Source organism: Cornus florida, unplaced genomic scaffold, assembly GCF_030987335.1.
Source record: "Cornus florida cultivar Cherokee Brave unplaced genomic scaffold, ASM3098733v1 CherokeeBrave_3.0.0_Hap2_Chr05, whole genome shotgun sequence".
NCBI lineage: Eukaryota > Viridiplantae > Streptophyta > Magnoliopsida > Cornales > Cornaceae > Cornus > Cornus florida.
In genome coordinates this window covers 92255016-92276513 of record NW_026775575.1, presented here as the reverse complement: position 1 = coordinate 92276513, position 21498 = coordinate 92255016, and the positions used below count along the sequence as shown (strand labels likewise).

Below are 21498 nucleotides of genomic sequence, written 5' to 3'. Positions count from 1 at the left end.
GGTGTGATATTGGGGCTCGCCCAATTGATCGGCACATTCGTGGCTTCGTGCCCTCGGCCCCATTGTCGAATTGAGGTTAGTGCACCTAATGGGTTTTAAGCATTCAATAGTGTAATGTTTGAAATGCCTTTTGGAGTATCACTGTATCATTCAGTAGATGAAGATCATTAGAGTCTTATGTTCCAACAGAATGAAGAAAAAAGAAAAGAAATTGAAAAATAATAAAAATAAAAATGAAAAAGAAAAAGAAGAAGAAAAAAAACAAAGGCCACAGACAGCAGGAAGAACCGAAGAAGATAGGTACTGAAGAGGTTGGTGAACACCGGTAGGTCCTAAAATAGTTCCACGTCTAACGAAAACATCTGAAAGGAGCAGGCACTGGCAAAGTTCTTATCAAACGACGGAGTTACTTGCATGGGTTATTAATTATACCACTTATTCCTAATCTTATTATTAGTATCAACTTATCATAAAAATGAACCCAAAAAAAAAAAAAATTTGTAACTATCATTTTCTTATTTGAAAAAGTAGATTTCCAAAAATGATTACCTTATTATTAAGACTTTACTATTTGTAATAAAACTTATTATACTCCGTTTAATTTTTTTACCGTAAAAAAAACTTTTTTTTCATATAATATATTAATTAAAAATTAATTAATTACTTAACTAAAAAATACCTTCTATTTAATGTAATATATATTTATTAAAAAAAATAAGAAACTATTAAATTTTTTAAAATTTTCTACATAAAAATGAAAAAAAAAAATCATTTTCTTATTTGAAAAAGTAGATTTGCAATTATTATTAAATTATTATTAAAATTTTACTATTTATAATAAAATTTATTATACTCAATTTAAACTTTTTTACTATACAAAAATATCTTCTTTTTCATACAATATATTCATAAAAAATTAATTAATTACTTAAATAAAAAATACCTTCTATTTAATGCAATACATTCATGAGAAATTAAGAAATTACTTAACTTGTTTTTAAATTTTTTACTTATGATTTTTATTTAAACAATTAATTTTAAAAAATTAAAAGTAAATTTATGCAAATTTAATAAAAAAATATATCATCAAATTAAAACGATTTTTTTGCATTTCAATATGAAAAAGGTATTATAATCATTTAATAAAAAATGGTCTAGGTGTTTGGGACATTTTGTAATAAAATGTGATAGTTGAGAAGGTATTATATACAAAATATACTTCAAAGAAGTTATTTGTCAATTGAGAAATAGTTAAGATTTATTATTATTATTATTATTATTTTGCACTTTACCCATTAAATATAACCCTTTTTCTTTTTTTTTTCTTTTTTTTGGGTCCTGACACATATTACATGTTTGGCACATCACAAATAAAATTTTCTTTTATTTTATTTTAAAAAATTCAGGTATAGTTATTTGAAAAAAGACAAACTCAGTGTCTGAAAAGGATTAATTGTACCTAACTTTATCTCCTACCTGTGTACATTTCTTCATACTCTGCCTCAGAAAATGAGGCAATTTCACAAACCTTTTGCTTTTGACATGTTAATGGATTTTGTTGCGCGCGATGGACTCTTTATCTCTCACTGTCCCTCTTCCTCGAATTCGGATTCTCCAGAGCGGAATATCTTTTATGAACTTTCTGTAAGGCTTAATTGTAATGTCTGACTTTGCACACACTATCATCTTGTTAAATTCTTATCATTTTCTCCATGTTAAAATATCTTTTAAAATTGAATGATAAATTAATAAATTTAACATAATTTAAGAAGACTTATTTGTCCTCTCTCTTTTAACTCTTATTTTCTTTCTAAACCAATTTCCCTCTCTCTAATCCTTTTGGTGTAATTATGCATAAATATTGAGTATGCATCTAGCCGTTTAAAAAAGAATGGTACGAGAAGAATTATTTGTAATTATTTTCGTTTGGTTAGCTGTAAATAAGCTAGAAAATAAAATAAAATAGAAAAAAAAAAAAAAGAAAGTGAAAGAAAAGTTAAATGAATGAAAAGAAAAAAAAAATTTCTAACATGCATTTGGTTAGCATGAAAATTTATCCATAGAAAAATATTAATTTGTTAGTTTTGATAACATGAAAGTGAAAAGAAAGTGATTATACATACTAAAACTACCCTTATAAAGTAAAATGATAAATTATTAAATTCAAATATATAATTGTTTATATTCATTTTTATTATTTATATTTAGAATAAGGCTTCATAATATTTCCTGAGTAAAACTAATTATTAGTTTAAGATAAAGAAATTAAAAAATTAGAGATGAAGAGGCAATACTTTTGGATTAGTATTAAAGTTTTTCAAAAAAGTTATGAGAAAATATGATTTTGTTAATTTGGGTAGGATGAAAGTGAAAATAAAGTGATTCTACTTACCAAAACTACCTTTATATTAGTTAAAATTTAAAAAATAAATATTGTGCAATAGATGATAAAATAATAATAATAATAATAAAATAAGACCACTAATTTTTAGAAGTTGGATTACACATAAATTAGAGAGCAAAGGCTCAACTAAATATTAATATTAATATATATATTTTTTGAACCTCCGTATTAGATATTTTATTTTTTAGTTATTAATCACTATTTAGGTGGATTATATTAAAAAAGATGCACCTATCCTATTTTATTGAAAAAAAAAAAAAAAAAAAAAAAAGGAAAAAAAAAACCTTATTGTTTCATACAAATACTCGTTGAAAACTAACAAAATCAACAAAATCACAAAAGAGAGAGTTAGACAACAACAAATACAAACAATTTACTTAGATAAAATAAGAAAGTCAAATAAAAGGGACTCATTTCCCGGGAAAAAAATATTTTGGCGTGTTTTGGGCTTCAAAATTTTTGGGGACAAATATACAAATGTGGGAAACCAAATTTTTTCTTTCTTTTCTTTTTCCTTCTATCCCAACTCTAAAAAAGTTTAAAAACTTTCTTTTTCCTTTATTTTCTAGTTGATTCCACTTAACCAAACGAAACCTTAGGAAACTTTTTATTTTTATTTTTTTATGTTTAGGTAATAATAGAAATTTTTTTGTTTTTGTATTTTTAGGTTTTTAGCAAAATGGCGGAGTGGATCTCACTCTCTTTTGTAATAAAATGTGTCATTTATGTTTCAAAACAAATAATAAAAAATATGAGTGATTTGGTTAAAAAGATAGTGCATTTATCATCTTCTTATATATATATATATATATATTAACAGGATTTGTTGTTGTATGCTAGTTTCTTTCTTTCTTTAATTTTTTGTTCCTTTTTTTAAAAAAAAAAAAAAATTCATAAGGTTAATTTCATCATTTCAATTTGTTATTATGCCTCTTTAATGTTTTCATCACATTTGAATTTTTTTTTTCTTTTGAGGAAGATGTTAGAGATTTTGTGTTGTGTAGGCATGTAACCTGGATCAATTTTAATCTTAAAGAAAATAACTTTTTTAAAAAATATATATAAATGTCCAATGAGATTAGTAAATGCAGTAATGATTAGGAAAAAAAAAATAAAAAAGAATCAGAGAAAGAAAAATAGAATATAAACAAATAAAGAGTAAAAAATTGGTATTTGACTTTTCATTAAAAAAAAAGAAAAAAAAAGAAAAAAAAAAAAAGAAAGAAGATGGAAGAAGAAGAAGAAAAAAAATAATGATAAAAATATTTATAATAATATGAAAATACTATATGTTATTCCATTTATAATATATTTATATTAATTCGACTCAGTCATAATTTATAAACTCACGTTGGGGCTAAATGTGGTAGCCAACCAGGTTGATTCCTGCCATTTTGTTGGAGGAACTTTCAAATTTGCCACTACCTCCAAATTTGGCGGCACTCTTCTTCATCTCTTCCCTCGAATCGGTGGCTTCAACTTTCAACCCATCAAACCACTCTCTATCTCCTCCAAACCCTGCAAAACCCAATACCCATTCTCAGGAAAACCATCTCAATTCTCTCTCTCATCTCCACACACCCAAAACCCACTCAAACCCTAACCCTAAACCCATCCTCAGTGGCGCCATTAACGGTTTCAAGAACTCTGCTTTTCGGTACTGGCATCGACCCTTTGTTGCTCGAATACTTCGAACGAAACGTGCCAAATTTGTCTGACACTCGAACTATGTTGTTGATTTTGAGTTCTTTGGGTGCTGAAATTAATGATTTTGATGGTGAAATGTTGGTCAATGCAGATGGGGTTTGATCTGTGGAGCCTTTTTAGGATTAATTTGGGGCCATTGCTAGCTCGGTGAGGCGGTGGTGGCGTTACCTGGTGGGTGTGATATTGGAGCTCGCCCAATTGATCTGTACATTTGTGGCATTCGTGCTCTTGGCGCCATTGTCAAATTGAGGTTAGTGTACCTAATGAGTTTTAAGCATTCAAAGTGTAATGTTTCAAATCAGTAATTTTTTTTATCTTTTTATCTATACTGTTTGAAATGCCTTTTAGTCCAACAGAATAAAGAAAAAAGAAAAGAAAATGAAACAAAGAAAGAAAAAAAAAGGAAAAGCCACAGACAGCAGAAAGAAGAGAGGTAATCAGGAGGTTGGTGAACTCCAGTATAGGGTCCTGAAATAGTTCCACATCTAAAAAAAGCACCTGCCTTTGAATTGGTAGACACCTTAGGCAGGAGAAAACTACTTCACTTCTAATTAAGTGCAATAGTGGTTGATCTTTCTGATTTGTCCTGTTAAATATGACGGCCTGAATGTTAAATTGCAAATGCTAGTCATAACTTCATGATCCAATAAACAGGAAATAAAATAGGTGTCATATATACCCTTGAATGATGAGACCCCAATATAGGTTACTTACTATGCAATGATGTGAAGAGACTAAAACTGAGCTTTATACAACTTAAGGGATGGAAAAGTTTATGCTTGTGCAATAAATGGCAAAGGGTTGGTGGGGGAAGGTTCCGACTTGACTGTCCTAGTGTTGGGGGCAACTGAAACTCTTATGATGGCAGCATGTATGGCTGATGATTGACTGTTCTTTCAAATGTAGCTCAAGTATGATATGAGTAATTTTACTGAATTCTTTTGTTTCTCATAGGAATTTTACATGAGCTTTCTGATATAATGCGAGTTCTGCCCCTGGTTCTTTCACCACAGAAACCGTAGGTGATTGATCTTGCTAGTTTTCTTATGGACAGTGGGCAATTTGTGAAAGGAGCAGGCACTTGCAAAGTTTTGTCAAAGGAAGGAGTCAGTTACATGGTTCTGAACATACCATAATACCAGATCGAATTGAAGCAGGCACTTTATGCTTGCTGCTTCAATTACTCTTTCGTGCATCTCAATTTCGCCCGCCATTACTTGTCATTTATCATGTTTAATTGACAAACTTTTGGGTGCTTGTTGCAGAATTTTAAATTGTACTCATGACAGGTTGGAGGTATGATAGTTTTTAATAATTTTGTATTTCTTTTAGTCATTTTCCCCACTTTGTATGAAGGGTGATAATTGGCACCCCAGTTTTCGGTAGTTCCTGCAAATGCTGTACATAATCTGCGTGCTTTCAATGTTAAAACAAGCCTGTTTCCTGATTTCTTACAGACCTCCAACCTCAAACAATGGCACTGCTCATTTCTTGCAATGGTTTAAGTATTGTGGAGAAATTGTGTTTGAAAACCGCATGGATCATGGTAAGTGTGCTAAATGGATGTGTGTGTAATTTGGCACAAATTTAGTCTCTTTCTTTGAGTTAAAAATTTCTTCTATGTTTAAGCTACTAAAAAATGAGGTGTTTGGATGAAATTCTGACCTGCATAAATATAAGTATGGTTGATGAAATTTTATTTGCAGAACAAGAAGTTGTTTGGTTGACTCATCTGGCAATTATCTTTAGCTTCAGGCTTGATGCTTATTGGTTGCACATCAATATAGTATGCATTTGAGGTTATTTTCAGAACTACAATTGTAAATTATTAGATCTTTTGCCTATACATTTAGAGGTTGCTTATTGCATTAGCCAGACAGTAAGCCATCATCCAGCAGTTGCTATATTATTGTGTGTTGAATTGCTGAAGGGACTGCTTAACATTTTTAAAGGCGCCAACGCTGGGTATTGAGGCTTGTTATCACATGCCTCCTGTATCCAATTATTTTCTCATGCTTCCAAGAATTTGCTTGGTTGACTATCATCTGGAAATTGTCTTGGGCTGCAGGCTTGATGCTTATGGGTTGCACATCAAAATACTATGCGTTGAAGTATTTATAAATTTAAGTTACACCCTCTCTAACAGCTTAAGCGTTAAGAGTAGATGGTTGTTAAGAACCAAAGGTTTCATGTTCAAACCTCACTGTCACTCTGATAATTAAAATTGAAACATGTGTTGGACCAAAAGAAGGTCATACGTGAGGGGGTGTGTTGAAGGATTTATATATTTAAGTTACACCCTCTTCAATAGCTTAAGCTTTTAGAGTAGATGGTTGTTAACAATATGCGTTCAGGATTCTTTTCAGGATTACTTTAGGATTCTTTTGAGGATTACAATTGTTTATTATTAGATCTTTTGCCTATCTATTTTGAGGTTTCTTATCTCATTAGGCAGACAGGATGCCATCCAACAGTTGCTATATTGTCATGTATATGTTGATTGAAAGCGCTAGATGTACATATCTAAAGAGGCCAATATGGAAATTGAAGCTTGTTATCACATGATTCTGTATCCAATTATTTTTTTCTGTTCTCCAAGGGGCAGAATAGTTGTCTATATCATTAAGTTTATATCTTTGCTTTATTTCTCATTTGTTCCTATCATTTTGGGTAGCAAAAGATCTGCAGAAGGTTGGACCAAGATTCCAGGTTTTCGGGAGCACTGCATTGTTTTCGGGAAAGAAAAAGGAAGGTTATATCTTTACCAAATATATGATCTTAAATTATTTCTTTTTGAAGGCATTTGAAGATTGAAATTGACGATTCCTTTGAATTGTTATTTTGTTTTATGGTTCTCGAGTTGTTGCAACTAATTTAAGGGGTGGCTGCAGAAGGAATTACTGTTTTATGGTTCTCGAGTTGTTGCAACTAATTTAAGAGGTGGGATATCACTGGTTTTGGCAGGGTTGGCTGTAGTACAGAAGTCAGTGGGGTTGTTAATATTGATCGTGGTTATGAGAATATCGAGATGAAGCTTCAGCTTATAGGAGCAGATGTGGGAAACCGTTAATTCCTGTTGCAAGGCCACTGTAACAAGTATGTTTTCACCTTGCTTGTTGGAATTCAGTTTTGAGATTATTGCTACAACGTTGTGCTTCTGAAGCCCATTATCACCCATTACTTGCTAACCTTCTAACACTTGCAACTTGTTTATCTTAAGAAATTGTTTGAGTGAGGCATCTTTAAATTCTGGCAAGATTTTGAGTTAGAATTTTCCAAGATTGAGTTTATTCATATCACTATGGCACAATTGACTTAGGAAGTGGAATCCATTAGGTACCCCTTTTTCAGGACGAGGCATCTAGCATTACTTTGTAATCTTAATATGCTGTTGCATAAATCTATTGTACCTGCTGGTGTAATATGAGATTAATTTAAATTGGCACTTATGGCCATTGTTTTGTTTATTTACTTTATTGTTACCCAAAATCTCAGTTTTATTGCACAACAGTTCATGTTCTGTGATTAAGGTATTCTATTGAAATTATATCATTAGCATAGTATTTTTTTATTTAATGCTCCTACCATTTATTGCCAATAGCTTTTTTTACTTCATGTCCTCCCATTCCTTACGTTTGCCATTATTATCTCTATCAATGGGCAAAGAAATTATTGCTGGTCTTGTAGTCCAGGTGGTGTATGGTTGGTCTCTCAGGCACCTTTCTGTGACTGAATAACTCGGTCTGTGGAACTGTTGAACCATTTGAGATGGTTAGATGCGTGGGGCATAGGGGTAGTACCCCTTTTGATAATTTTAATTGTCTAATCAGTCATGTCTCAAATGGAACTGAACCCACTGAGATCATTTTCAACTTGTTTAGAATCCATACAAGCTTGGTCATACATAGATAATTAACAATAGTATGTACAATTAAAGAAAATTCTGACAAAATGTACTGGTTTTTAAATCTGAAAGCTTTCATATGTTGTACGCGTTTTAAACTTTTTCTATACTATACATGATGAAAAAAAACTTAAATGTTGTAAAAATCTGTAGAAGGTTAATTCTGTTATCTTCCCAATCCACCGATTATTAATTTTTAATGTGTAACACCTTAAACTGATTGGTGGCAGTCGCCACTCACTCTCAAGATCGGTAGGCTAATTATATGTCAATTGATCTTTTCTTTGCTCATTGTATTGCATATTCAAGCTTGTTAGAAGACTCAAACTGAGGTCCATTCTTTTTTTCCCTTCCTTTTCTTACTTCTCTGCTTCTAAATTCTCATTAGTAATCATCTTAGTGCATTCACCCATCTTCTTGTGAAGGAATTTGAGAAGGCAGTGGAGGGAAATTTCAGCATTGGTGTTCTTCATCAGCTCTCCAGCAACTTCTGCAGGGGTGACCTTTACCTCCTTCAAGAGTCCTTCAATCTGATCAAATAGCTGGTGGTGGCAAAGCCCCTGGTAGTTCAAAGCTAGTTGCTTGAATGCAGAGAAGGTACAGTATGACATTTCGACGTGCATGTCCATACGACCTGCTCTGAGTAAAGCAGGGTCAAGCCTTTCTTTGTGATTGGTTGTGAAAATGATTACACGTTCATCTCCGCAATATGACCAGAGGCCATCGATGAAGTTTAGAAGTCCTGAGAGCGTCACCTTCTGGGAGTTGTCTTGTACCTCCCCATCCTCTCTGTTTTGGAGCTTGATAGTGCAGTCAATATCCTCAATGACGATTATGGATCTACTGGATGTGCTAAGCAAGAGAGACCTTAGATGCCAATTAGATTGGACATCTGCTAGATCCAAATCATATATGTCAAAGTTTAAGTGATTAGCAATGGCCGCGATCAAGCTTGACTTGCCTGTGCCTGGAGGGCCATACAGCAAGTAACCGCGCTTCCAAGCTTTCCCAATTCTTCTATAGAATCCCTCTCCTCTTAGAAAATTTTCCAAGTCCTCCACTAATGCTTTCTTTAGGCCTGAATCCATTGCCAGGTTCTTGAAGGTCATGGGGTGGCTGAGATTGACTGCATTTGAGTCCCAACCATCATAAGGAGCAACGGTGCGGAGCTTTATTGCCTTGCTTTCTTCTTTTATTGCCTTGGATCTCTCTAAAATGTATGGCAAGTATGAACCCAGCACCTTCTCTTTGTGTTTCTTGTGAAAGCTCAACTCATAGGACTTGATTTCTGATCTTAAAGTTGCATTAAGATCAGGGCGATGTCTGAAATTTACTGCATCAACCTGTGTACAAATCAATCTCCATTTTACTTGTACATTTTCAAAAACATCAACCATCTCTTCATTCCTATCAATGGTGATTTCTACTCTCTTCTCGTTCTCTGCCTTGCTCAATCTCACTCTTTGAGTTGATGGGTTTACTATAGTGCCTAAATATACATTGGCGGCCTCAAAAACTTGGTTCACGAGTTGCCCTTGAAATTCTTCTATGACGATGGTGAACTGAGAAGAGAAATGGTGAGAAAGGTGATGAAATCCAGAGAAGAAAAAGTTATGGATCCCTGGTGGGAGGAATTCATTTGCAACACTTCGAATAAGCATTGCCGAAGCAGCAAGAGAGGCTGCTGCAGAAAATACAGCTTTTATATCAGGAATTCTTTGAGGAGACATTTTTCAGGACTTGGAAATATGGAGATTTTCTATCAAATTATGTGAAAGGAATGAGGAGAAAAGAGAGTATGAAGAAGGTTTCTGTTTGGTACATCTTAGGATTCACAGCCGATGATATTTATAGGTACAAAGCCTGGAAATTACAGGCCAATTCAATGGGGAGGACTTCTAAATGACTTTTAGTTCTGTAATTTCTTGGCTACCAAGCCTTTTGAAAACCATGTATGAACGTCTTAGAGATTTGGTATGCTTCTGCGAAGCTGGAAATCATAGACCATTCAATTTAATTGAGAGGACTTTTAAATGACTGAAATTTCTTGCCTACCAAGCCTTTTGAAAATCATGTATGAATTGGTCCACCATAATCTTCTCAATGTTGGGGTATGTCCTCAACCTTATTCGATTGAATTTTCTAGGAAATTAACCCTACCACAAGAATATAAAATTTAGTGAAATTTCTAGGATATTAACCCTGCACAAGAATTCGAAATTCATCCATGTAGTGAAATTTCTAGGATATAAAGCCTACCTAGCCTTTCTAAAATCATGTATGAATTGATCCACCATAATCTTCTCAAACCCGGGGCATGCCCTCATTCAAGTGAAAATTCTAGGACATTAGGCCTACACAAAAATTCAAAATTTATCAATGTAGCGTCCGAGTATCAAAGCTTTACGCGGGATGAAGTAATTTAAATTTACTTTAAAAATTTAAATTTAAGAAAAGACATGATGCATAATAAATAAATAAAAAATGGAAAAAAGGAGAATTCATACAACAAACCAATTCATATGGTATAATTTGTTCGACTCAACAAATATTTATGATAATTAAATATAACACTTCTTTTATATAGTCCCTGCACATATTACATCTTCTTCACATAAAAAAAAAATAATAAATAAATAAAAAATAAAGTAAAATAAAACAAACATATATAGCTGCTTCAGTAAATGAAATTAGTATATTCCTCGTTTGTCCATTTCTTCATACTCTGGCCCTTAAAAAGAAGGATTACTGCAACATCGAAATTGTAGAAAGGAAGATTCCATCCATCCATATCAACATCTAACGGAATATAGTTGTAGATCATTCAGATATAGTTAAATTAATTTTTCTCTAATTCCAATTCCAATGCAACAATTTCATGCAACCAAACATTGCATTCCATAACTAAAAGTCTGAAATTTGAGTACACTAATGTTAACACAAGTAAAGCAGATAAACGTAACACAAATACATTTTCACTATCAAATCAGGGAAGAGACGCTAGAAAAAGGATCCTAATTTCAGTTAGCAAATGAGATCACTGAATAATAGTGTATCCACTAATGGTTGCGCTTCTCGAATGCAAACATATTAGAACCAATATAGACTTCACTTGTACATCTAGTGTCATTTTGGTATTCTCTTAAGCAGTTTGTACATGCCGAAAACATTTTTCTGCTGCCAAAGGTATGGAATGAAGAATGAACGGTACATGGAAGGCGATAGCTCCCTGTCCAGATAAGGCAATGCCGCAACAACCTGTGACGGAAAAAAAATATTAAGGAAAAAAAATAGTGTGGAAAAAAATAGTGGAGAGAGAGAGAGAGAGAGAGAGAGTTTACCTCCCATGTTGATAAGTCACTTCCTCTGGTGGGGTAAGGTCGTTGAAGCTGCAACTCAACAAGGAAAGTACAATTTGCCAGATCCTGGAGCTGTAAATTGAGGAATTTGCTGGCAGGTCAATTTTCAAAATATTTTAAAGAAAAAAAGGAAGACAAATAACAAGAAAAAAGGTCGAGATAAATGAAGTAATTCAGCAAGAATTGCTTTAATTACATATTGTTCATCTGATGCCTTGTTCTTGTTGTTAAAATAAGGTGGTGCTGCGGAAGTCCCGCCCAAGGTAGTATTAAATGGGAGTGGTAGAAGACCCCTGAACCCGTCATCTATCCACCGAACTTCACCCACATGATCAGGTATAAAAAAGGATGATGGGAAACGATGCCATTCACTTCCAACACAAACCACAGAACCTGCAATACATATAATCTGGAAAAATGATTTTCTGTTTTTCAAAAAGAAATGGAAAAAATTTAACCATGCTACCTACTAACATTCAGGATTTGGTAACTACTCAATAACAGAAAAAATTATGAAATTTATGAAATTGGGAATTAATCAGTAAAACTCAACACAGCTCAACTCAATAAAACCTTACAAAATTCTCAAAGAATCAGAAACGAAATTCTGGATAAAGATCAAAACAAAAACAAATAAGACACACTTGTCAAAAACTAAAGAATCATAAATGTTAAAATTTACTAAATTCACAAATAATTTGGGAATTTATTAATACCTGCTTTTTTTAAATAAAAAAAAAAAATCATTAATGTGTCATGAACAGTTGCACCATTTGCTTTGATTGTGAACTAAACCCGGAAAAGAGTGTCTGTAATGTTGGATATGGCTGTCTTTTTTAATATAATAGTAATATTTTGTATATTATATTGCTTAAATAATTGCAAATAATGTAATATACATATGTATGAGTATATCTAGGAAAGTACATATTTGTAACAAAAAATAAATTTTTAAAAAAAATTCTTCCAGTGACATCTGAACCATCCATCTCCAAGGATTTATCTAATAACTTCCATGCTGAGTGACTTCAGTACTTGTACCAAATGCAGATATAGGTCAGATTTATTCAATTGCCAAACTTGTGGACATGGCTAAAATTCTTTATATATATATATATATATATATAATTTAAATTTATATTATAAGGTAATATGGCGTTTTATGTCATATAGTATTAAACATATAAACTTCATACTTTTTGAAGCAATAATGTAACGAAGATATAATATGAGAGTTTTATATACAATAAGTATAAAATAAACATGAATTATTGGATATGCTTGCTATATGCTCATACTTCAATACCTATACCCAAGTGTTGTGTGTCCGACATGAGTACTCCATGCATTTAGAAGAGTACATGTAAAATTGTTTAGTTAAATAGTGTAACGTAGAGATTATCACATCTCATCTTCATTTAATTGTAAACAAATTAAAGAACAAAAGTGACAGAAATGCATTTTAACTATCTTCCAGCATACAAATTACTTTCTGATAGGATCTTTATATTAAAAAGTAATACAATTTCCTGCATACTGGAGGAAAAGTTAAATTTTAGTCATAAAAAACCAGCCCCACAGGGTTGCTGTTATAGTACCAACTTTTAGAATCAAATATTTCCGAACAACAAGGAAGCTTTCATGAAAAGTTACTGGCAATTTTGAAACAGGGTCCCATGGTTTGAGAATTATCACAATGCTTTCCGCCACTTCAAGATCAATAATAGCAACCAAAAGGCCCCTCTAGCCAATGGTATAACCTCCCCATCCTCAAAAAGGAGGGGAGGGGTTCGAGCCTGGGCGTCGGCAAAAAAAGCGTGTTTTTGCTTTACCATTCCAGGGGGAAAAAATAAAAAATAAAAAGAAAAAAGATCAATAATAGCAAATACAAAATGGGGCACTGATCCTCACCCATTCCTGCATCATCGTGATACTCTAAATGCTTGTATATCTCCAACGGAGCAGAATAACCATGAATCAGGGAAAATGTCCGAGCATGGGAGGCACATAAAATGAGTCCAAGAACCAAAGGTCTGAAAACTTTAGCTGTCTGCATAAGCAAGAAAAGAGAGTTAAAACTTTAACCAGCAATTTAAAACTTAATCCAACAATTCTAACTGTGATCACTAGAAAAAAACTGTAGGAATGTAGGAGAAGCATACCATGACTAATGGAGAATTATCATTGGGACTGTACTTGTCCCGGAAAAGATCAGGAAAGCTCTCAATGACAGCTGCGGCAGCTATACAAACAAGTGGGTATATTGGATAGAGGAATCTGCAATGATAGCCAGTGCTCAATAGCAAGTAAAAAACAACAATCCATTACATTGCTACCCTCCAATACCAATCCAAGATTGACTAAACAATATAGCATCTTTGGATTCCTTTAGAATGTAGGATTCTTTACCAAGAGGTTTGAAATCCAATTTGGCTCATTAAATGAGAGGGCATTTTAATATGAAATATTAGTAGTTGGTGCTGCATGTGGCCCCACAAAGTGTTCAGCACATTTCAGAATTCTCCAAAAATTCTATCTGAAGCATGTGGTTTGTTGGTGATAGCATGCATCCATAGTAATTAGCTCTATTCGAAATGAATTATAACCACTCTGGTATTTAGGGAAAAAGAATTATAACCACTCTAGTGTTGCCATAACTTAAAAATTAAAACAGAAACAACAGCAGCAACATCAGGGCGACAAGAACTATACAGACACATAACTTAACAAAGAATGTTGTAACCAATCCATCTCGTCCAGTGTGATCCAGCAATTGGTCAATGGCTATTTGAATCTCTCTCTAGTTCTTCCTTCTCGAGTATACGTATTACAGGCTATGTCACTCATTCACAGGCACATAAGATGTATCTCTCTCTCTCTCGTTCTTTACAAGGGCTCTCACTGTAACATGTAAAGTGAAGTCAAACTATCAATTAGAATAAGCCTACTTATCAAAATGATGGGCCAGCTCGTATAATATTAAAGATTAACTTTCCATTGATATCTGCCACTACGGTCACTAAATTTTTTAATTACACATAAAAAGTGCTGTAACAAGCAATGGCCCCTGATCAAGATTGACATCTAAGTATCAAACAAGTGTCTTCCTCTAGGTTGTGAGTCGGGTAACTCTTCCTATGTTCCTCGCTGGGGGTCGAATAAAAATACTTTTTAGAAGTTCATGAATGCTTAATCACCATAACAGAAGGTTTTGTTCCGTTGATTGTCTAGGTTGGATGGATTGGCCTGATGCTCAACCAACCATCACTCTACAAACAAGCAAATTTTAGCCCTTGCATGCCCATAATGCAATAGTCTGCTGCCTAATTGATAGTGGCCGAACCAGTTCATTTTCCATCGCTTCCAGGAATTTAACACTGAACCAAGTAATGGACGTTTTTAAGGCCATAATACAGGTGATTTGGTGCTTGGTGGGACAGATCAAATTAGGATTTGGATTTTCAGTTGCTTAAATCATGCAAACCTAGTTGTTAACTTCAATCCATGTGTCCGTACAAGCATTTGCTATGTTTTGCAGTGAGGTTTCCAATGGTTAAATAGAAGAAAGAGATTAGTCTGCAACAAAATATACAAAAGGCTGGAATGAGTCGAACCTTTCTTCTTTGTGCGGCTGCAAGGACATAAATGCTAGCCAAATATAAATCGGTGAAATGACAATTAACAAATCTGGAGCATACTTCTTCCTTGCAATTGGCAGAATCCCCAGGAACAATAAAGCAAGAACGAAACAGAAGTTGAAATTATTAAATCCATTCCTCAGGTAATATAATGACCCTTCAGTTCCATACAAATGGCTCTCACCACCCCCCAAAACATTATAATACAGCAGATTCAGAACAGATGATGTCCATCTTTGGTAGTAGTAATAGTCAACAAGTAGAGAGAGTGCCTGAAAAATATCAAATAAAAAATATTCATAGTGCAATGTCCATCAATATTAAATACTTGAGACAATTATAGCACCACAAAAAGAATGGTATAATATTCATAGTTCCGATAAAATTATAAGCAACTACTGAACTTACCAGAAGAGCAAGAGAAGTGACTGCCCCTGAAAGAAATGCTTGTTTGAACCTCCTCCTCAAGGAGTAAATTGTAATTGGCAGAAAAGCCAAAATTGAAAACGGCCAGCCAAGAACAACCCCAACAACTGCCACAGCAACAGCCATGGCAGGTTTGTCAAGAAGAAATAATGCTGATGACAATGACATAGCATACATGGAGAATGAACTTGGCAAAAAACCTGCATATAGCCCAGATGCTTGAAGTGAAGTTTGAGAGAACAATGGACATGATAATCATTTCTCAGTGAAATTAGACCAATACAACCGACATGTCAAATTTAGTAATTGGTTCCTGATGCCTTAATAATTAACTTTACAGAAGCCCAATAGAAAGAAAAAAAAACTAAGATTAACAATTAAATGAGACAGGAATACTTACTCGTGCTAGCAAAAAAACAACCACTGGTTAAGCATAGCATTGCAAGAGCATAAGAAGCAAGACGTTTTCCATACTTCTTGGAAAGGACAACCACCAAAGCGGCCTCTGTGATGACGGAAAGAAGACCAAGAAAGATTCTCACAGCATAAAATACTCTCACCTGGAATTGTAAAATACATTGGTTCAAGAATAATTAGTTGTACAAATGAAATTTCTGCCAAATTAGGGATCCACGGAGGATTAATATGAAGAACAAAATGCTCACTTTTTCCTCACCAAACCACCAGGAAGCTGGTTTACCCACCAACTCATGAAAAACAATGTACAGATATGAACGAAGTGCAAATTGTGAGCTGCAGGAGAAACAATAATTCCGATCAAGAAAATCCTCAAAAGTGGTTCAAGCTCTAGCAATGAATATACCATCATAATGACCTAGATCCCTATACTACAGCATAATAAGACATCTAATACCCAAAAGAAATGATTACAAACTGGCAAGGTTGAATCTCAGCAAGTATGATAGATCAGACGAATGGGATGTGTAGGTAGCAGAGACAGATAGGGAAATAAACTGACCTTTACCACAATTTGTCCACTGTCAATCCACCGTAAGATACATAAATGGCCATTGCCAGAAGAAAATATAATTGAAAAATGGACAGAAAATACAACTTCAAAAACCAGATGCAAAAATGAGTTTTTATAGAGACGAGCACTACAAAGAATCAGACTACCATGTGAATATAGAAGGTAAATAATACTATCCTCTGGAAGAATATAGCAACCAGATGAAACTAAAAAATCGTTTTTCCAAAGTCAATATTAAAGATGGAAAGTTCAATAGTGGAAGTACGGAATGAATTTTTTGGGTAAGGAGCTAAGAATGGATATAAAACAAGAGACGTGGATGCAACATGACCCAGATATGTTGTTATGGCAATGTTTAAAAAGTAGACAAGGATGTGGCAAAAACGTGGCAACAATGTATGTATTTTAAAGATAGAGAAATATTATACAGCTGTAACGTTGATTTGCAATTTATTAATCATACAATTTTAATCACCCATGGAACATAGAAAAAGACATGATAGAACACAACACGTATCTGTATGTTTTTATTTGTGTATGTATATAGTTATGTATATGTAAAATACACACATAATTTGATAACTCAATTGACTCCTCTCCTACTCCCTTGCCCACTCCCCATCAACAAAGATCCATTTGTTATTTAAATAAGTTCACACTTTATATAAATTTTATATAGACCTTTGATAAATTTTTCTTACAATTATACTTTGTTTCCATGTTCGAAAAAAGTCCCATGTAATGTTTAAAGTCTACTGGTCACATACTAACACATATTCAAGATGTGTTGACCATGTGTCTAAATAAAGAATGAAATACCAATTATGGACAAGTCCAAGACAAGTGTTCGGGAGTGTCCAAGAACTGCAGGTATCAAACACGTACACAACATGGATATGTTCCTTCTTAAAAGTGTCTATGTTCCTTATATTAAGGAGGAAGTGACTGCGCCCAAAAAGAAAAGGTACTACTGAAAGCAATATCATGATGTCCGATAAGCTGCTGCAATTTTTTTATTTTTTTGGAAATCACTTATCGCATTACGAATGTCCCAATTTAGTGAAATATTTGAACTTCCAGAACCACTAACAGTGAATGGGCCAAAAGCAAATTGCATAACTAGTGAAGTTAGGCTCTACTAACTTCTCAAGATTACATGATGTACTGAGGTCATACAATTGTTTGCTATTGAAGTTCGGAAGTTATAATGAAACCTTTACGCATACAGCATAGTATTTTGAATGATGGAGAGTTTTATTTTTTATTTGTTTGAACCTTCCTTAGAGGCGTTTGCTTCTATTTTTGAATGAATAAATATGGACTACTGGAAGTTTATTTTTAACTGTGGGTGTTGAGTTCACACCCAAAAAGCCCTAGACCGAATGCTTAAAATAAGCCTGCTCCACTTAAAGTTTTTAGAAAGCTAAAATGTCTTATAAGCTTTTGTTTCACTCTCAGCTTCATTATTTGAAGTTCAGATAGGGTGAAGATAGATCAAGTGATTATTACACTCTAAATTTGCTTCATCTACATGGAGAAACATGTTTCCTGATTTAGATTAATGCCGACGTACACTTATATTTGCAATGGAATTGCTGAATAACTAGAAACTTAATTGCAACAGATGAAAACTTAATAAAGTTTGAGATTCAAGCCTTTATACTGTCTATTTAAGATAGGGCAAATTGCACAGATTAACCCGAGGTTTCGTCAATATACACTGACCTCCCCCCTTGTTTGCCAAATTACACTTACCTCCATTGAGATTTGTATGTAAATAACACATGCCGCCCCTTCGTTGATGGTCAATGATGAAAAATGCAAACGTCATTACAAACCCGACAAGTCTAACATGGGAAGTCAGCGTAATTTGGCAAACAAGAGCGGAAGTCAGTGTATATTGACTGGGGAGGTAAGTGTAATTTACCCCTTAAGATATTTATAGGCATCAGACAAAAGAACCTCTAACAATAGCAGGAATTCAAATTATTTGTTAAGGAGAGTATAGCTTGTGTTACCTATTAGTTGTTCACCATTTTCAAGGATTTTGAAACGTCATTATACTTGGATTTATGGGAATGCGAGAAAAAAATATCCCACTGTTGAAATTCAATTTTGTATACACATGAAAAGCGGCCCAAGGATACATAAAAAATGTTGCTATGAAAATATATATACAGTACAATCACATCTTCAAAGAGCAACTGGAAAACCGTGATTTTGAATGGACCCAAAGCATTTTCCATGTCAATAGAAGTGGAAACACCTCATCTAAAAGAGGCCATCGAGTATAATAAGAGAATTAATATCCCCTGATAGGTATCATTTTCAAGTTTCCCTAAAGTAACAAAATTCAAAATTTAAAATTTCTATCATCCCTCGTAAGATGACCACCATCTCTCCTAAAGGCTCATTTTTCTTTTTACAAATGTTAGATTAATGTAAATGGGCCCATTCAATTTCCATTGACATCCAGACACACTTTTAGAGTTTATTTCAACTGGGGCTTCACAAATTCTTAAACTATGCAAGTTCTTAATCATTTATTTCACTAGCATTTTAGAAAGCAAATAAAATGACTACTTCATAATTCATTTGTGAATATTGGTTTCAGTTTCTCACGTTGTATTACTCACTAACAAAAGAAATGTAACTTTTAAATTAGAAAAGGCATGTAACATAATATAATGAAACATGTTTTCTTATTTATGTGAAAATTTTAGGGGGTTAGCAAAGGACACATCAATGTCATTTTAAGGCATGCAAAGAAGCTTTAGCAACTACAAGAATACTAGATTTGATGTTATGTCAAGTTAATCAGAAAAAATTCCATTTCACATTCTTATACCGATTCTTCCTGAAAGCAGTCATAGTTTATGTGCATATCTAGTCTGCCCCTTCCATCACCCTGGATTAACAAGACCACACTGGCTAATAACCCTTTTCATTCTTACCCCAATTATTCCCAAAATAGTATATTCTTTGTAGTAACATTACAACAATAAAGTTGAGTTCAACTCCAGTTTCTCCAACAGAAGTAGAGACAATAATCGAATTATTGATGGATAGAGATATAGGAAGTCAATAGTTACACCTTCGGTCTGTCAGATAGTAGTAGAAATTTTTGACACTAAAGCTACATTTCTATCAATCTTCTCAATAAAATATATTAAAAACTCCCAGAGATAAGAGTTAAAATCATAAACATCCAGTTCTTATATCTGAATAATCACAAAAGAGAAGCAAAAATTGAAAACTGGTCAATAATACAAAAGGAACAAATAAATCAAGTAAAATAAAGAGGTAGAAAAAAGTGTTAGAGAGAGAAAGTAATAGAAATGGAGAGAGAGAGAGAGAGAGAGAGATTAGACCTGTATTCCCAAGTTTGAAAACCTGATTTGTAGAGGAGGTAGTGAAGAGGCTCCCAGTAATTGAAGACCTCATCGCAGTCATGAATGATGTTCGATGTGGCGCTCATGTGCCTGAGCATCCCTAGGGCAAGCAACGGTAACAACCATCCCAATCCCTTGCCATCATCACCCTCTTCTCTGCCGTCTGATCTCTCCGGTTTATCGAGCTTCGTGTATGATGGCGATGGAGACGACGATGAAGAGACATCAGCCGTCAGTGGGCGTCTCTGCCGTGTCGTAAGAGCCATTTCCCTCTCTCTTTCTCTCTCTAAAACTCTCACTCTAGAACTCTGGATGATTGTATCTCCTTCCTTGTATGTCTTGCTTTTTAGCTTTTGCGCAGTCGTCTGTGCTTTGTTCTAAAGCCAGGCCGGTCATTTGAGTCGATGGTGTGCCGGTCCGGTTCAGTTGCGATCCTTCTTATAGAAGCAAGCAACCTGCGAAAACTATTGGGCTGGGCTGCAGTCAGGGAAAGTTGGGTTGGTTTCAATGCAGGCTTGGGTCGGTCGGATTGGTCTGCTTATGGTCCATTTAGGAACAGGCTAAATTGGAACCGGTTGGATAATTTATTTATTATTGAGTAAATTTTACTCAATAAAAGAATTTAACACCTTAAAGACTTCTGCCGTGGTGGTCAAGTATTCATCACTATACAATCGGTTCAATTAAATTCTCCATTCTTGAACAGTTGATAAGTCTCAATTTATTAATAATTTTTTTCGTCGGATTTGTAATTAATATAATTGTATATATTTATGTTATGTATCACTTTGTATATACAAGTATATCGACATGCTTGAATTTGATTTTATGAATTTCTTTGATGTTGGATTCTGCGGAGTTTCTTTCCTGCAACCACTGATGATCCTTGACAAGCCAAGAGACGCAGTTAGCAAAAGTGTGAGAAAATGAAGTGGGGGCGAATCAACATGTTCGGAAATGAAAATTTTGTTGAAAAATTCTAAATTAGAGGCAGTGTGGAAATATAATGCAATTCTAGTCCATGTCTAGATACATATATGATTTAAAATAAATGAATTTGGGTAGGTAATGAAAAGTCTAGAAGATGTACTAAATGACCACTATGTAACAAAGTCCTCTACAATATGGATGATGAAATATGGAACCCGTAGATTGTTGAAATTTTAATAGTGATCCTAAACTTTATTCAATCATGCTCTTGAAAAATTTTCAGGTCAGGCAAAGTTGTTAGTGGAGATCACCTTCGTGTGTGTGTGTGTGTGCGCGTATATATATATATATATATATATATATATATATATTGCCAAGGCTTCTTTGAGATCGAGAAGTGTTTTTTTTTTTTTTTTTAGTAATTGCAAATGACTCTGTAAAGTTGCAAAATATATGCGCTTTCGAAGTAGTTCAAATCCTCTGATTGATGGACAATGTCTGTGACCTTTTTCTTGATTCTTACAATTCAGGAACATTTGTGCAGGGTCGTGTGCTCACTTGTTTGTATGCTTTGTTGTTGATGTTAAATGTTTTCTACGTAAACTCTTTGGACCAAAACGATCCGGTGATTTATTGCTTCTTTAGAGTCTTTGTTTCACATCCGAAAGGGGGAACAGAAAACAGAACAATTTTCAATCATTAACCAGGTGTCTAGTTTTGAATCTATCAACCACATTGACGAAATGA

At 33.8% G+C, this 21498-nt stretch overlaps 2 protein-coding genes across 2 annotated transcripts; both read right to left on the bottom strand.

The window, feature by feature from the left end:
- Nucleotides 1–8051: 8051 nt before the first annotated feature.
- On the bottom strand, nt 8052–9821 carry LOC132307633 (AAA-ATPase At3g50940-like). Its single transcript, XM_059805444.1, has one exon. It carries the CDS (start codon nt 9743–9745, stop codon nt 8375–8377), a length of 1371 nt encoding a protein of 456 aa, XP_059661427.1. The 5' UTR covers nt 9746–9821; the 3' UTR covers nt 8052–8374.
- A 1068-nt stretch (nt 9822–10889) lies between these two features.
- Nucleotides 10890–20241, bottom strand: LOC132307631 (dol-P-Man:Man(6)GlcNAc(2)-PP-Dol alpha-1,2-mannosyltransferase). The gene is made up of 10 exons (XM_059805442.1): nt 19801–20241; nt 16104–16191; nt 15839–15998; nt 15421–15638; nt 14989–15284; nt 13537–13651; nt 13286–13424; nt 11571–11767; nt 11357–11446; nt 10890–11273 (listed from the first exon to the last, which is right to left on the bottom strand). The coding sequence occupies exons 1-10, from the start codon at nt 20085–20087 to the stop codon at nt 11142–11144; spliced, it is 1722 nt and encodes a 573-aa protein (XP_059661425.1). The 5' UTR covers nt 20088–20241; the 3' UTR covers nt 10890–11141.
- Between the last annotated feature and the right edge of the window lie 1257 nt (nt 20242–21498).

Coding starts and splice junctions, on each gene's coding strand:
- LOC132307633 (XM_059805444.1), bottom strand. CDS start 9,745: ATGTCTCCTCAAAGAATTCCTGATATAAAAGCTGTATTTTCTGCAGCA.
- LOC132307631 (XM_059805442.1), bottom strand. CDS start 20,087: ATGGCTCTTACGACACGGCAGAGACGCCCACTGACGGCTGATGTCTCT. Junction 13,425..13,536: donor ATAATTCTCCATTAGTCATG/GTATGCTTCTCC, acceptor TTGCTTATGCAG/ACAGCTAAAGTTTTCAGACC. Junction 11,768..13,285: donor TCACGATGATGCAGGAATGG/GTGAGGATCAGT, acceptor TATGTATTGCAG/GTTCTGTGGTTTGTGTTGGA.